The 18,285-nt window shown below is 33.8% G+C and overlaps 1 protein-coding gene across 1 annotated transcript in view; it reads right to left on the reverse strand.

Moving 5' to 3' along the window:
- Positions 1-18,285, reverse strand: part of LOC150110289 (uncharacterized) — a 359,887-nt gene that overhangs the window by 290,677 nt on the left and 50,925 nt on the right. Inside the window, exon 3 of the mRNA XM_090395274.1 lies at positions 7,089-7,397. Within this exon, the coding sequence (XP_090251400.1) occupies positions 7,089-7,382 (294 nt within the window). The 5' untranslated portion in view covers positions 7,383-7,397. The remainder of the gene's footprint in view (positions 1-7,088; positions 7,398-18,285) is intronic.

Genomic DNA, 18,285 nt, shown 5'->3' on the forward strand with positions numbered 1-18,285 from the left:
TAATTGCTGGAAGATATTTTCAGTATAGAGGTTAAACAATATAGGAGAAAGAACACAGCCTTGTCTGACACCATTCTTTACTGGGAATTCCTTCGCGATTTCTCCTGATATTTTTATTGAGCCAGTTTGCTCCCAATATAGATTTATCAGTAATCTGGTATCTTTACCATCTACTCCTAAATTTCTCATGCATTTGATTAGTTGTTCATGTTGTATATTGTCAATGGCCTTTGTTTAATCAATAAAACATAAGTAGACTTCTTTCTGCTTCTCCAGATATCGTTCTATAATAGTTCTAATGTTGAAGAGTCCTCTAGTTGCTTAATTTTCCTGGAAACCAGATTGTGTTTGATTAATTTCCATTTTGATTTTATGTTTATTTCTTTCTAGGATGATATATAACATAACTTTTGCTATCTGACTGATTGTTCTGTATTCTTCGCATTTGATTGTCTTCGATTTTTTAGGTATTGATAGTAACGTTGGGTGCTTAAAATCTTTTGGCAGGTGGCCAGTTTCGTATATTTTGTTATATATGTCAGTCAGTGTCAGATCTTATAGCCTTATCATCTAATGCCTTTAGATATTATACCATAATTCCATCCATTCCTGGTTTCAGTTTCCTAATGGCATTTGTTACTTCCCAGGTAAGAATAATAGGCCCCTCAAAATCTTCTCGCATTGGCTTATCTATTCTATCATGATTGTAGAGTTCCTTTGAATACTCTACCCATCTATCCCTTATTTTGTCTTTCTCCATTAGGATGTTTCCACTGGTATCGTCAATGCAATGAGAGCCTACCTTTTTGCAAGATTTGTTAGTTAGTTCCCTAACTTTTTTCATGAAGTTCTCTGGTTTTGTGCTTTTTGTCCAGAAGTTCAATTTCCCTGCATTTGTTGTCGAGCCATAGTTCTTTTGCAATCCTACATTCTTTCCTGATCTCCTTGTTTAAGTGCTTGTATTCAGGATGATTTTTGTGTTTCTTTCTTTCCACCATCATTTTTCAGTATCTTGTCATTCATCCAGGGTTTACTCATTTTCTTCTCAAATTTGGGAATTGTTTGTTTTACTGCCTTTTTTATGCCTTCTTTAAATTTCTGCCATCTATTCTATCCTCAATGTTATCTTTAGGGTAAGGATACTTGGTGGGATTGGGAACATTAACAGCAGTGGATTGTGCCAGTTCCTTTAAAAATTTATCTTATATTTCTTGATTTTTAAGGGAGCCAAGATCAAATTTTTCTATATTTATAGCTTTCATTGTTTTCTTTAATTTTATTGCTGCTTTAATGACCACGGGGTTGTGGTCTGATCCAATATCAGCCACTGGGTATGTTTTGGCTTGTAAGATGTTATTCCAGAATCTTTTTTTAATCATTATATAGTCAATCTGGTTCCTACAGCTGTCTCTGGGACTTTTCCATGTGTAAAGTCTTCTAGGAGGGTGGCTAAATCAAGTATTTGCTATTACTAGATTGTTTTCTTCACAGAACTATATTAATCTTTCTCCTCTTGGATTTCTATGTCCCATGCCCTGGTTTCCCATGCAGGAAGAGATCTTGTCAGAGCCTACTTTAGCATTTAGATCTCCCATAATGATAACTATGTCATCTGTAGCATTGTTTAGTGCATCCTGAATGTCTTCATAGAAACATTCTACATCTTCATTTGGGCAATCAGAAGTGGGTGCATATATTTGGACAATAAAAATATTAAAAGGTTGAGCTGCAATTTTTAATGCAATTATCCTGTCACTTTATGGGCCAAAATCAAATAAGGATTGCATAATCTTATTTTTTTAGTACAAATGCTACTCCATTCCTATGACTTGTCTCCACATGAGTATATAATTGAATGACTCTTTCTGTTTATTTTTCCACTATTAGTACATTTGACTTCACTTATACCAGCAATGTCAATTTTCAAAATATATAGTAACTTTTGAATAAAATACTTAGAGACATTGTAAACAATCTACTTTCAGAAGAGCACAGTAGATTTATACAAGGCCTTTCCTATCCCCCCCCCTCCTAGGGCCGCATTTATACTTTTGGAGGCCCAAGGTGCAACATCATTATGAGGCCCTCAAAAATAAGCATTTTTTTAGTTTAATGAAAATAAAAGTCAACATTTCCATAATAACTCATTTTAATAACACAATACAACATTGGTATACATATATTTGCATTTTAAAAAAAGTATAAAGATAAATCAGTTCAAATTTAAATAAAAAAATTAATAACTAAAAGTTTTTTTTTCTGGCTTTGGTTTTAGCAAATATATCTATAATGTCATCATAATTGATCAAGTCCATTACATCTGATTCAATGCATAATAACGACAGGTCACTTGTTTTATTTTGGTGCAAGTTGCTTCTTAAATAATTCGTTTCAACACTGAAAATGAGCGTTCAGCACTTGCATTTGAAACAGACATCGTCAAAAATATTTTTAAAATTGTTTTTACATTCGGAAAACTAGACCTTAACCCATCATTTATAAATTTGTACATATTTTTAATTGAAGAATTTTCTTCCTTTATCATTATTAAAAATTGCTTCACTTCATTAGTAAATTTTTCTGGATCAATATCAGTCCCATAAATTTTATCAATACTAGTCTTGTACTTGTCTTCATCTATATCTTCCTTCAAAAAAATGTCAAACATATCTAATATGTCGAAATAGCTTTTTGTTCTTTCATTAATTTCCAAAATTAGCTTATCGCAAATGACATTAAAAGTGTTCACAGCGAAATTTTCTTTCCCATGTAATATAATCTCATTGTTAGATTGTAAAACTTCGTCACTCATTTTTTTTCGTTTTTTCCTTTTCATCTTTAAATTTTGTCTCATCTGTTAATAAATTTGCTTCTTAATTTACAGCAGCAAAACTATTTCTTATATCTAAAATAAAACCAACTAAAGAGTGTAACAAATTATTAGCTAAAAACAAATCCATATCGGGATCTTGTAGAGATTTACTAGTAGCATTTATTCATTGTAAAATTTTGTCCCACATAACTGTTAAAATTGCTGTTTCAGGTTTGTCAAAATGTTCAGCCAATGATGAGCTCTCTAATTTAGAAATAGGTTTTTCATGAGGAAAAATGGATAGTTCAAGTAATGTGTCTTTAATTTGTTTATATCCATGTTTCAAAGCCAATATAGCACCAGCTCTTGTGGACCACCTCGTTTCACTTAGTCTTTTAACTGTTAAAGATTTTTTTTTCTAAATGTTTAAGGAGTATACCCCATCTTCTTGTTGATGATGAAAAGTAATTATATACATTTTGAATAAAACAAAAATACTGCACTGCTTCCGGACAAGATTCCGCGGCATAGTTGCCAATTATATTTAAGGAATGACTAGAGCATGGTATATAATGTGCAGAGGGACTACATTTTTTCAGCCTAGCTTGTAAACATGTATAGATATCTTTCATATTGGCAGCGTTATCATAGCTTTGCCCTCTGCACATTTTTATATCCGGAGATAATTCTTCTAATTTTTTTAATACTACCTCTTCTAAATATAAGAAATTATGTTGTGTAATTCTGATGAACCCGATAAATGTTTCTCTAATGTCAGAATTTGCGGCAACATAACTAAATATCATAGCTAGTTGGTCATTATGGGCAATGTCTGGCGTTGAATCGAGTATTATTGCAAAATAAGCAGCTTCCTTAATTAATATTTCTCTTGTTTTTTTTAGCTATTAACGCTATGAATTCATCACAAGTATGGTAAGAAAGATAATTTGATCTGCCAGAACCACAGTTGGTATATACTTTCATGTGATGTTTTAAAAAATCATCAAATTCACTTAAATAATGTAAACATGATAAATAATTTCTGCAAGAATCAGAAAAAATATCATTTGTATTTCCTCTAAATGCTAGCACTAGTTTACTCAGTAACTTAATGGTAGCTATTATTCTTTTTAAAACCTCTCTCCAATAATTTTCTTCAGAATTTATTTGTTTGATCAATTCAGAATCAATTCGACTATTTACAGAACTTGATTTTCTTTTGCGATATGTGCACATCGCTCGTATATGCTCAGTAGAATGCTCGTGATGACACAAGGTTCGTGCTATATTTTCCCATCATTAAAACCCTTCATTAAGCTATTATTTGACTTAGAAAAAAATTTACAAACAAAACAGTAAATTGCTTTACTGGTTTCTGAAAAAAATTAGCCACTCTCGTTTCTCCTTTGTTCCATTCTCCTTTTTATAGTAAAAATGTGATATATTTACATTTCTGACATATATTCTATTGCATTCTGTGTATTCTTTTTTTAAATTTTCGATTTTACCAACAATCTGGGGCATATTTATTAAAATATGGTCGATAAACTGTTCATTAATAGTAAGTGGCCACACTGCTATATCAGTAAGATAAGAGATAGCTTGCTTGCTGGTAAGTACAGACTCCGATTAAAAGTTTTCTTCAGAATCCTCTTGATTTGTTTCATTTACTTCTTTCTCTCCTTCTATGTTTTCTACATCATTTTGATGTTCTTCTTTTTCACTTTCATCTCCTAATGATAATGATATCAATGTGTCATTTTCATTCCAAGAACTGTGAAATACAACCTCAGTTCTACAAAATTCTTCATTTTCGGAATGCAAGAAAGACAAAATTGTCCCCTTTTGACTATTTAGCTGTTTTTTTTTTCATTTTCTCTAAGTGGTTTTCTTTTACTAGCTCCAGATTCAAATTTTCTTGGCATCATTATGTGAATTAATCTATCAAAAGCGAAATAAATATTTATTAAATCCAAAATAAACATATAAATAAAATAAACAATTATGTTAAAAGCTTAAAAAATACAAAAATAGAAACAGTAGTATCTTGGTTTTGTTAAAATAAATGAGTAACAGTAAAATAAGAATAACAATTATTTGAATAATATATTCTTACCGACTGCGACAACTACTTTAACCATATAATTAGGTATATACACTTGTATACAGTATACTGCTTTACAAGAACTAGCCAAATAACAGTAACTAAACTCAGTTTAATTACCGTTTCTTTGGAATTTCCTTTACTGTTCTACGATATTTGACCCTTTTTGGTGCACAATTTATTTATTGTGTCTCTTCCCAAGAATATAAAGGAATTTCACATGTATACAATAAATATTAATATTCAAAATATCTTGGTAATATTAAACTAGCAACCTTGTAAGTCATTTTATATAAATAAATGACTAACTTATATTGATGGATTATAAATAATTATGCAACTTCTACGATACTTTATATTTAATATTAAATTTTCTAAATAGTTTAAAATCTTTTAATGTAATTCTAAATATATATATTATTTACACTTTTAAATATTCCATGTAATTGAATCATAATTAATTTAAAGAAAGATGTAATTAAAATCTTTCTGTGAAAGATTTCAATTGCAGTGTTGATTATTGATTTTGAGAACGTTGATTTTGTTTGACAAGCTTCGTTGACAAGCATCATAGTTGCTACAAAAATTCTGAATACCGAAAAAATATTAAAAGTAATAATTTAGTATAAGGATAAAAGTTTTTTTTTTTTTTTAAAGAATTTAAATGCAATCAAATTAAGCATACAAATCAAGGTAAAAATCGGAACTTCATGAACTGTAAAGTTCAGACATTCTCACTAAAAATAAAAATTTTGAATTTACGATAATAAAAATTATAGCAAAAATCATATTTATGGAATTACAACATTTATTTATTACAAGATTTATTCAACTCCAGCCTTGATTTTTTTAAGTTGCAGCAATAAGCATAATAATTCCAGCTTTAGCTAAAATGTAGAGGCAATAAATAGTAACGATAACTTGCTATGCTCGCTAACATCCACTTTTTTACTCGACATTTTACCCTAAAATGACTAGAATCTTGATGCACAAAAAATGAACTGAAAAATCAATTTAATTTATAAATAATAATAAACTTGAAATTCAAATGCTCTATTTATGTGATATAGAAACTGCTCTTACCCAACTAATTAATACAAATAGCAGCAGCACACAAAAAAAACCTCTGTTGTCTCTGGAACGTGTTTCAAAATGATCGTAAAAACTTTCTTTAACTCAAAAACTTATTTACTTTGTTTACAATATCCACTTATTAAACTTCTAGTATACTTGCAAAGAGGTTAGCTAACTCTCTATTAAGTTACTTTTACAAACTGTATATCAACTTCAAATATGCCAATAGATTCTCTTAATGGCACTTCTTGTTACTGTTAATCTAAATCTTAATTGTCCAACTAAAACACATTATAAGACGAATTGTACAAAGGTATATAATTTGCAAAAGCTCTGTATCGCACATTCAGTCAAAGGTCTTGCTCAAAAAGTTCTAAGGCAATTCTCTCATCTCAGATCTTGAGCTTCCTTGAGGAAATCTGGCTTTAGAAATATCTCATCGGGAAAATAGTGGACTGTGAACTGTGCCCTGCGGTACTCATATACAGCTCTGGCAAAAAGTTATTCTCCTATGGCAAAAAGAAAAACTTCCAAGCAAAGATGTTTCAGGTAATTTGTCTCGCCTTTTCTCCTCTGCTTGGGCTCACCAAAAATGCCTGGATGACTTCCTCCTTTTTCTGCCTCCTCCACTAACTCGAATTGCCGCCAACTGTCAACCGGGATTCCACTCTGGCCTGGAAGCTTTTCTCCAGCGACTGGAACATCTCCTTTTGGCAACTCGAAGCCTTCCCTTAAGACTGGAACTGGGAAGCTCCTCTCTGACTTTTCAGTTTGAATTTCAGTTTGGTCTCAGCTTAAAAGTTTAATAGCTATGATTTGATGCAGGCAACAAGTACCATTACCAAAGTTTAATTTATAGTTATTATCAGCATTAAATCTCCAAGAACTGCCAACATGCCTGTTTTGTTTTTTCAGTTATGTATATGGCCACTTCTCTGCTTAGATTTCATTAATATGAATAAGCAATTTGTTATAATCACTCAAATCAATACATTTAAGGCCTACTGAAGGATTTTTTGTTTAACAACACAAAAAAAAAAAAAAATTATACATATCAGTTTAGGATTAAAAGATAAAAAAAGACCACTAGTTACTAACCTGACTCTGTTCAGCATACTGATATTCTTCAACATGTGGTCCATTTGCTGCTGGTGTCACATAATAAGTTGTAGTACCTTCGGCTGCACCCTGTTGACCTACAGCTTGTCCCTCAGCCTCACCATTTTCATCCACAATTTCCGATCCTTCTACATTTGGTAAGATGGCTGTAGTTGCAGTACTGTTACCACTAGAACCATCTTGAATCTCTTTATTAAATGATGCCAAATAATTCTGAATATCTGAGATTGTCTCTGCTTCAGCCGGAACACCACCTCTTTCATGGTCATCCATTACAGTTTATACAGACTGCAAATAAAATCATCAGTTTACATTACATAACATAATTTAGTCAATAATGCATGTTAATTAGATTCTGGTTAAATATCCAAATTTAACTGCAATTACATATAATAACAGCAGAAGAACTATTCCAATTTAAATAGCTTTGAAGTTTTGGGTGAAGATGACTTACACAAAATAAAATACTGAGAGCTGTTATAGACCTGGGAGTGCTGACAATGAAGATCACATTAAAGTTTATTTAATCAAATTAAGAGGATATTGAATCCAACACTATTTCTTAGCCGAATAAGAAACTCGTAGATAGAAAATCGAATCTAAGAGTTTCATGCCGAGTATAGAAAACTATAAGAGTTCAGCGAGTCCAAGCATAAGCCAACAAGTGGTACATGCTGGGGCAACTCGTAGTAAAGGTGGAGTAAGCCCTGATAAATTTACTTCGCTGAAGTGAAGCCTATTGGCTCTTTATCTCAGTAGTTTATTTAATGGTATTAATTCACAACACAGAATATAAGAATATAATTATTTATTTAACTTATTTGGTAATATTTTGCTGGCATTATATCCAGCATCTTCAGAGCACAAATGCAGTTTGTAACAGTAGTACACAAAACTGCAACAATTTGGTATAAGATTGGGACTAGTTTAAAAAAAAATTGTAATGGACAATGCAAGAACTAAAGTCCTAACTGGAACCATCTGTTGTTGGATGAAGAGAGAGAGAGAAAACAAGTATTAATTTGATTTTAAAATGACTGTCTCCCAGATCTTTCGTAAATTAATGCAGTCATGCTTGTTGAAGTTTGGAGAATGTCTTAAAGCTGTTGCTGATTCCAAAAACAATCTTTCTGATGTATAATGACTTATGTGTAGCACTTTTGTTTACTTCCATCTGATCCTGTGTGAAGGGGGTATGATCTGCCATATCTAAGGCATGGTCTGCCAGTCCCGACTTGTCATAACAATAGTGGGGAATGTATTTTTTACTCCAAGGCAGATGTCAATAGTTTTTGGCTGTCCATAGTAAGCCAGGGAATGTGATAAAGGAGAGAGTTTGTCCTTAGATGAATGGATGAGAGTTGCCAATTAGACATATGGTTTAAATGTGGTGGAGAGCTGTCATTTTATGATCAAATTAATACTTTCTCTCTCTCTCTCTCTCTCTCTCTCTTTATCCAATAATAGATAGCACCAACCATTCCTTGCATTTTCCATTACATATTGTTAAACTAGTCCCAGTGTTATACCAAATTATTGCAGTTTCATGTACTGTGACAAACTGTGTTTGTGTTCTGAAGATGCTGGCTATAATACCAGCAAAATATTAGCAAATAAATTAAATAAATAATTATTTAATTATATTCTGCATTGTGAATTAATATTGTTAAATAAACTGCCATGTACTAGCAACACAAAAGCCATTTTACTCATTTAATGAAGATCACAGCTATTAGTCATATAATTCAGAGGATAAAAATTTAAAGAGACTGAATTCTCCATTGTGGAAAATTTCAATCAGAGGAGACTTTATTGATGTTTATAAGTTAGTTCAAGGTAAATAACGTATATGTATATATATATATATATAGGATAGATAGCAGGAGTATGTTGCACTTGTCTGACAATGCTCTACCATATATAATAAAAAGTTAGTGTAAAAAGAAAAACCAGTATAAGGAATTTTTTTTTTATATTAGGGTAAAGAATAAGTAGAAGAGTAATGCCCTTTGACAATGGTTTATTGAAGCAGAGAACTTATCAAAGATGAAGGAATCATAATTATAAGGGAAGTTATAAACCTATAGTACATTAGTAATGCGATGGACTTCGGTTGTTAATTTTTTATTTATTTTTTAATATTGATTATGTTTTTACATAATCTAGAAACTTAGAGCCCCAATATGAGAACTGTTTGCTACTTCAGGCATCCAGTAAGCAAGATGGTAGCCTAAAAGAAGCAATGAAATTCATCCCACCTAAAGATAATCACAAACATTCATGCATACTCAGCCTCCAACCAAAGACATATTCATGTCTTTGGTTGGAGACTGAGTATGCTAATCACCTCAACTAATCAGGGTAAAAAAAACAAGTATTGTAATTAATATAAAATCAATCAAGTTAACTGATGTATAATGATCACACATTCTAATAAAAATCATAGGATACTGTTTCTGATTGTAGGAAAATTAACTGCACAACGGTCTTCATAAGCCAATCATTTATTATAGAATTGATATTCTATAATAAATGACAAGGTAAAAGCTACATGGAAAAAAGCTAGTAGCACCTGAAAGAAGGATAAGAGTTGGAAGTTATTTGGAGAAAACATCTATATGTCCAAAGCACGGAAATTTGATATACGTAAGTTGATAGTTGGCAACATGAGGAAATGAAAATCCATTGTGTCAATGATCTGACAAGCAGGCTTAAAATAGAATGATAGGAACCATTGCTTCTTGAGATGGTTAGTTACTTTATCATGACATTAGACCACAGAAACTCTATACTCAAAGATACCGAAAGACACAAGCAACTGAATAAATATGTTGTCAATTAGTCAAAGCACAAACAAGACAGACCAAGGAGCATTTAACTATATGAAGCAATCTCACCATATCCTTTCAATTTGATGGATGCATTTGGGTATGGAAATTATTATGATACAGGGAGTCTAAGGACTTATCAAGGGAGAGCCCACTCAATGCCTAACCAACAATAAGCTGCAAAATGGCACTTGTATCTATAGTGGAAGATCCCCCATACCAACTTGTTTATATCATAACTCTTCTCATTTGTCTGCTTCTCAAGTAGGAGCATTTATTTTTAAATTTTCCTCATATGCAAAATTTTATAAGTTAGATATCACCTTGGTCATGTTTTTTGGTTTTCAACTGTCTCTCTCTCTCTCTCTCTCTCTCTCTCACCATGGAAACAAGGTAACCATATCTGAGCACAACAGTCTGGAAAGTGAGAGAATAACTTCAATTTTCTTACCAGTTAGTGTTCTCATCAACAGTGCCACATCCAATGTGATGACTTAACCACCTTAGCAATGTGGCTTCTAAACTCTTAACTCTCTGTCCATGATAACATCCTAAACACCCACTGAGCCTTCTTGACCTACTCCACTTATCACTCTCCTTCTTTAGACCCAGCACCTTATTATATTATTCTCTGATACCAGTCATTCAGCTACTATGCTATCCATGTTAAAGATACCAAGCAATTTTAAACCTTGTTTTACTCCATTTTTTTCCAAGTGAGCAAACAGACAAAATGTCAAGTTTGCGCCTGCAATTTATGCAAGACTAGCTGATCCCACAGGTAGTGCAAGACCAAGGTAACTCATGGTAAAGGTGGAGCAAGCTCTGATCACTAATCTTAATATTTACCCTTATTTACCCTTAATGCCAAAACACATCTCCAAGAAGGGGATGTATGATGTTTTGTATTAAAGGCAAGGGGCCACTACCCAGACCGGTTTCGACCTTTACTGAGGTCTCATGAGTGGGAGCCAGGCTAGAAATACCAAGATTTTGTAATGCAGAGCTTGTAAGTATTTTACCAAAACAAGTTACCATAAGGTGTTATAACCTTATTAAATAAAAATCTCAGGAGGAGATATAGATGTAGAAAGTATTTTTAACTTGGGTGTAGTTATGTTAAAGATACCAAGCAATTTTAAACCTGGTTTTACTCCATTTTTTTCAAGTGAGCAAACAGACAAAATGTCAAGTTTGCGCCTGCAATTTATGCAAGACTAGCTGATCCCACAGGTAGTGCAAGACCAAGGCAACTCATGGTAAAGGTGGAGCAAGCTCTGAGCACTAATCTTAATATTTACCCACCTTTACCACGAGTTGCCTTGGTCTTGCACTACCTGTGGGATCAGCTAGTCTTGCATAAATTGCAGGCGCAAACTTGACATTTTGTCTGTTTGCTCACTTGAAAAAAATGGAGTAAAACCAGGTTTAAAATTGCTTGGTATCTTTAACATAACTACACCCAAGTTAAAAATACTTTCTACATCTATATCTCCTCCTGAGATTTTTATTTAATAAGGTTATAACACCTTATGGTAACTTGTTTTGGTAAAATACTTACAAGCTCTGCATTACTAAATCTTGGTTTGTCTAGCCTAGCTCCCACTGATGAGACCTGTTTTCAGTGGCCCCGAGAGAAAGTTCCATGTTCCAGTCTTCTTTTGGATTCCAGTTGCCAGTTACCAGATCCCGAGAGAGAGCTCCTACTCCAGTATTGTTTGGTAAGAACCCTTCTAGTTTTTTCTTTTGTTGGTTTTTATTTTTTGCGGCCTCGTTCCAATCGGTGCAGGTCCGTTTTAGGGTATTTCCTTTCGGGGACTGAAATTTGCTTTTAAACAATGTCGAAATTCTTGCCAAGAGTTCGTACTCTCGGGATCGAAATTGACCCGAACATCGACAAAGCGACGTTTGTGAGAGCTCTTCTCAAAGTCGTCAAAGCAGAAAGTATTTACGGGCTTACCCCTTACGGGGGGGGGGGGTAGATTCCAAATAGTAACAAACAACATAGAAACAAGAGAAACGTTCCTAAAAGGCGTAGAATGTGAAGGGAAAAAATATCTACCCTTCCTAGTCGGGAGTATTTTAAAATCCGTAAAAATTGACAGGTTTCCACTCGAATATCTAGAGAAAGGGGAGGAAATCATTAAAACCATTTTCTCCAAGTGGGGGACTATCCGAAACGTAACAATCGGACAAGACGCGGATATCCCAGAGTGGAAATCAGGGGAAGTGAGCATTTCAATCGAGATGAAAACCGAGGTCCCCAACTTGATTTTTTTAGGCTCAGTAAGAGTAATAGTCAATTATCCAGGCGTAAGAAAACAATGTTTTCGGTGAACCGCTTTGGGTCACCTTAGCGCTCACTGCCCGAAAAACAACACATGCCGCAACTGCTTATCGACAGAACACACATTCAATCAATGTGAGTCACCATGCCGTAAATGTGGGAACACATCCCATAAAATAGACATTTGTCCTAATAGGACCCTTGCAGAAAGAGCAGGAGGCGCCATAACACCTGCGGCAGTAGCCATTCCTAAGCTCACAACACAGGACTCTCGAGCTACCGGCCAAACAGTAAACGAACCACAAACAACTGAACCAGAAGAGTTTCCAGCCCTCCAACCGCCAGCTACCGCAATGACTACATTAGGAAATCGGGCAATAACTGGGAGGAACGCAGAAGGGAGAATTAGGAAGAAAAAGAAACAGAACACTAAGAAATCGGAAGGCAACAATGACAGCACAGAAACAGAGGAAATGGAAATCAACACCAGTACAACTAAACGACCCATCACGCTGGAAGAAGAAGGAGAAATGAAACGAAATAAACAGGACACTGAAAGCCAATTAGAAGCCTCAAGTTCAGATGAGGATGAGGAAGGAAATGAGTTAATATTGCGAAACAACACAGAAAATGAGGAAGAAACCTCTTCAGAAGAAGAAGACAGAGAGCTAGGAAATCCAGAAACTAAGGAAGGAACAGACTTTGTTAAAACAATACTCCAAACGGCTCTGTCATTTTGAAAAACTTTAAGGGATCTCCAAAAACGGCAGGAAAACTATTTCAGATAATGACCACAAAAGGAGAGCCAACTTTCTTGCTCTTTAAAAGGAGCAATAGACTCATATGGGGAGAACTCTATGTAAAGGATATAACCAAGGTCGAGCCCCAGCAACTGGATGGTCACCTGGACTTAACAGAGGAGGAAAAACAACACTTATGCGACACATTGAAGTCGCTGACACGAGTAGATCTGGAAAAGAGATACCCAGGGATAATGAAGGAATTTGAAAAAAGAACTTTACCAGTAGATACAAACACCGGTTCTTCTCGCGCCATTACAAAACCAGTAAAAAGAAAAGAACCCCGATATGAATATTCGAATGTAACAAAACGAATCCTATTCTATCTTAGGAATAAACCCGAGATAAAAAACAAAGTCCACACAGCTGTACAGGAAAAGGGAGACGTGGCTTTGCGATGTGAAGGTGAGCTAGAGAGTCTTAGAATATGGCTCAAGTTTGGGAAAGTCACTTACGACCAAGCGGAATGGAATGAATGCTTGAAGAGAATATGGCAACTTAATGATGAAGAGTCAGTACACGTACTCACAGTGTTTTTATCCTAACCATAATATTCTTTCGTTTATATATTTATATTCCTCTATACAGCAATCCCTTGATTAATGCACCTAATGCGTTCTTTAAAACAGATGCATTAATCGAAAATGCACTAATCGAATACAATAACCTATGGGAAAATGTATAAAATGTATAATTCGTTCCTCAGATTTCTTTTTTGACTTAATTTTTTTTTATAAAAGAATTAGGGTATGTCTCAGGGCTTAGTTAAAGGAAAACCATGAAGCTGAAAGACAATAAAACATATTCAGAATATAAATTTATTATTCTGCTTCTTAACAGAGAATTGAGCTAACATAGTTTGGCAGGCATTCTGTTTTTTTTTCCCATACAACTGGCCCCATTGCCTCTTCTGCAAATTTTACTGCTTCTCTCTTCACCAAGGTCAGCCTCTAAGCATTGCTGATTAAAAACTTCGATTGTACGAAAACTATTTTCAAATTGTTTCTCTGAGACCTCTTTGGGCTTGTCAATGATTAAATTTTCTTCATATTCTTCAGGATCTTCCTGCTGTGCATCTAAATTTAGCAGGTCGGAATCACTCAACTTCTCAGAATGAGATTTAATTAACTTAGATTCATTTGAAAAGCCTCTAAAATCATTTGCACAATGTGGAAGAATGTTCTTCCAAATGGCTCGCATATTGCTGGCAGTAATTTCATTCGACTTTGCGACTTTATAACCAGGCTGAGATCTCTCTAATTTGGCTAGAAAATTTTTGGAATACATTCACTTCCAAATAAAAGGCCAGTTTCATCGACATTAAATATTTGTTGATCAAAATAATCTTCTTCTTTCACAATTTTCTTCAAAATCTCTGGATATCTCCTTATCTGCACTTGCAGCTTCGCCTGTGATTAGAACATTATGTAGGCTATTTCTCTTTTTGAAACGCTCAAATCACCCAGCACTAACGTGGAATTCTTCTTCTTTTTCATTGATAGCCCTTTCTTTCCAGGTTACAAAGAGACATTGCTTTTGATTTAATAAGGCCAGTGTTTAGCGGGATCCGTTTTTGGTTAGAATCTTCGATCCATGTAAAAAGAAGTCTCTCTAATTCAGTCATTATAATACTTTGATTTTCAGTGCATGCATGATGAACTTGAAGCAGCCTTACCTTTCATCTTTATATTCAACAGTTGATTCACCCATTTTTGTGTTCTTGTCCTTTCTTTGCTCTGGACTCACCTTGTTAATTTTTCTTTATTATTTCAAGTTTTTCTTCCAATCAGATTACTTTTCGAATAATTTTCACACTTCTATTTTTTGCTCACTAATTCTTTTACTCATGATTAAAGGTTAGGAAAATAATTTAAAATAAAAAAGTAAGGAAAACAATTGCACGAGATATGATCAGCAAAATACTATGTAAAGCAGATGACATAAATTTTGGTGGTAAATTTGGAACATAGTATACATGGAAATAGTGTAGTATGCCATAAAAAAATAACTTTATAAAATGTTTCAAATCAGTAACTAAATTATTTCATCCTAGTGAGTGGTTTTTTTTAAATAGTTAGCCATAAAAAATGTATAGATTGAAAATTTTTAAAATCTGTAACATTTATTTTTAAGATGTATATAGGCGCACTAATTGAATTTGGGTATCGAAAAAAAATGACACACTAATCGAAAATGCACTAATCGGGGGTGCATTAATCGAGGAATTGCTGTATTTTCATTTAACTCTTTATATATTACTATTCCTACTCCAGCTTCAGCTCTATTTTGTTTTTTTACTCCACTGTATATAAATATATAGTCTTGTATATTCATTGTTCCATTTCCCCCCCCCTCCCCGTTATGCTGCATATTTTAATGTTTCTTTTGGCTATTTCTTGTAGTACTTAAAAAGAAAACGATATGATGTATCGTTTTCTTTTTAAGGAAAAGAAAACGATACATCATATCGTTTTCTTTTCCTTTTCTGTTTCCGATCAATATCCAATTTTTCCATCCGATTCATGGTTGTATTGGTTTATCGAGCAGTATTGTTTTACGTCCAATGATGGGTTACTAGCCCAATCACCAGATGCCTCCCATGTTAGCCAGGAATATTGATGTAGCATTCATGCCTAGGGTGGCCCTTGTAGAAGATCAAGCTTCCAACATACTTCACCTACATCTCCTGTTCACCTCTCCACCACGATGAGGTGTGGGTAGGATTTAGAGAGGGCTAGAGTTACTGATTAGTCTATATGGCTTTGTTAAAGGTAGGACTTTTAGCAATCTGATTATGTTCTGTTACTCTCTATCATAGAATATCATCTATTGGATAGAGGGTATGGACATACGTTGATACTTCCTGTTGCCAATGCATTGACAGGATCCCACGTGGATGTTTGTGTAGTATGCCCACAAATGTGAGACCTTTCGACATTTCTGTGCATGTCAAAAGAAGGAGAATCCATTCCGATAATAGGGTAATCAATCCGTATTGTGGGATGAGTGTTTATTATTACACAATGGAAAATTAACTTCTCTTTTATGATCATTGTAGTTTTTAAAGTGGTAACTATTTTGCTTGTATAACAGTTGGAAAATTTTACGTATGAAGCACATGATTTCGTGTGTTGGTGACCAATTCGTACAGTGCCTTATTTCTTTCTCCCCTTCAACATGAATTGACTCTTCTTGGCAGTCTGCCAACAATAGCTCTCGCTTATGTGGTCAGACTATAATACAAAGGGATGAGTTTGCAAAATAGGCTTGTGACATGGATAGCATAGAAGAAAGTATTTTTAACTTGGGTATAGTTATGTTAAAGATACCAAGCAATTTTAAACCTGGTTTTACTCCATTTTTTCCAAGTGAGCAAACAGACAAAATGTCAAGTTTGCACCTGCAATTTATGCAAGACTAGCTGATCCCACAGGTAGTGCAAGACCAAGGCAACTCGTGGTAAAGGTGGAGCAAGCTCTGATCACTAATCTTAATATTTACCCTTAATGCCAAAACACATCTCCAAGAAGGGGATGTATGATGTTTTGTATTAAAGGCAAGGGGCCACTACCCAGACCGGTTTCGACCTTTATTGAGGTAGAATGGGAGTTCATGCCTTTCATCACTGGCCTCTTTAGATTGAAAAAAAAAGTTGTGCTGAGAGTCAGCTTGATAGTGAGAGAGGAGAAGAAAGATAGAGTGGATAGTAGTAGGTAGTTAAAAGAGGCCTCAGTCGATCCACCTGGCCTGACTTAAATGCCAGCACCAAGCAGATCTCCGACATTATCTCCCTCCATCCGTTCTCCTCCGCGTTCTCCGGCCAGCCACCTCTTCAGATGTCTGGCCGATGAAAGAAGTGAAAAAAACAAATGCAGGAAGACACACATAAATTGAAAATCAAAAGAACTAGGACACACATAAACAGAAACAACAAAGGAGCTAGAACACGCATAAATAGAACAACAAAAGTTGGTGAATTAACAGAAAAGTACTGCAAGAACGGGGGAAGAGCCTTGCCCAAGTGATGCAGCCCGCAAGGAGCTGCACCGCCTCGCTGTAAGCCTTCGCCGCTCAGGTTCTCAGGTCTGCCCCCTCCTATGTGGATTAAGCGTGAACATACAGAAACAGAACCAAGAAACTTAGAAGGGGCTTTTTTTTTTTTTTTATGTCATATTTGCCCTGCTATCTCTTACTGCTTCCTCATAGTCTTTTACCACGTTTTCCACGTTTTATCACAACAAATAATACAAGAAATAAAACCAAATGAAAAATTAATTATAATAGAGACTAAAAGGCAAAGAATAGTAAATATATAGTAAATATATACCAATGCATGGAATTATGCAAAGATTTAATGAACAATAAACAATAATGGAGAAACATTGATACAATTCTGTGCAAATAATAAGTTAAAAATAATGAATACATTTTACCAGCATAAAAAACAGCATAAAATAACTTTTGGAAACACAAGAGGACAGAAATCAATAATATATTATATTATATGTAACAAAGTAATACATCCATCAGAAATAGAAGATGTTAGAGTGTTAACATCAGCAGAAATTGGAAGTGATAATAATCTGTTAATATGTAAACTAAGACTTTACAAGAAATTGGTGAAAATAAAATCTAAAGAAAATCAACACAATTCTGAAATAAAAGTTAAAGTGGGATTATTAAAAGAAGAAAGTATAAAAACATTATACTACAATAGATTAAAACAAAAGTTCCAAGATAACCGATTAAGCAGTGAACAACATGTAGAAGATAACTGGAAGATTTTTAAAACAAATTTAACTGAAATAGCAACAGAAGTATTAGGGGTAAAAAAAAAGAATAACAAAATCAAGAAGATGGACTCCATGGTTTAACGAAGAAATAAAAATATTAACAAGAGAAAAGAAAGAAAAATATTAACAAAAGAAAAGAAAGAAAAATATAAAAAATATCTACAAATGAAAAAAACAACAGATAATTGGAACAAATATAAAGAAATAAGAAATAAAGTTGATCAAAAGAAAACAGAAAGCAAAAATCAATTTTGGGAATCATATACAAAAAAAGAACTTAAACATGATTTCTACGGTATACAGAAACAAATGTGGAGATTTATTAATACATAAAAGAAGGAAGAAGCAGAATATATCCCAATATTAAAAATAGAAATAGAGGAATTAGAAAATTATTTTAAAAACCTTTATAACCAAACAATTGAAAAAAAAGTAGAACTAGGTAAACAAACAAATCAAGAAGAAGAA

Source organism: Typopeltis vanoorti, chromosome 1 (genome assembly GCF_054136105.1).
Source record: "Typopeltis vanoorti isolate ZY-2024b chromosome 1, IOZ_Tvanoo_1.0, whole genome shotgun sequence".
Lineage (NCBI taxonomy): Eukaryota > Metazoa > Arthropoda > Arachnida > Uropygi > Thelyphonidae > Typopeltis > Typopeltis vanoorti.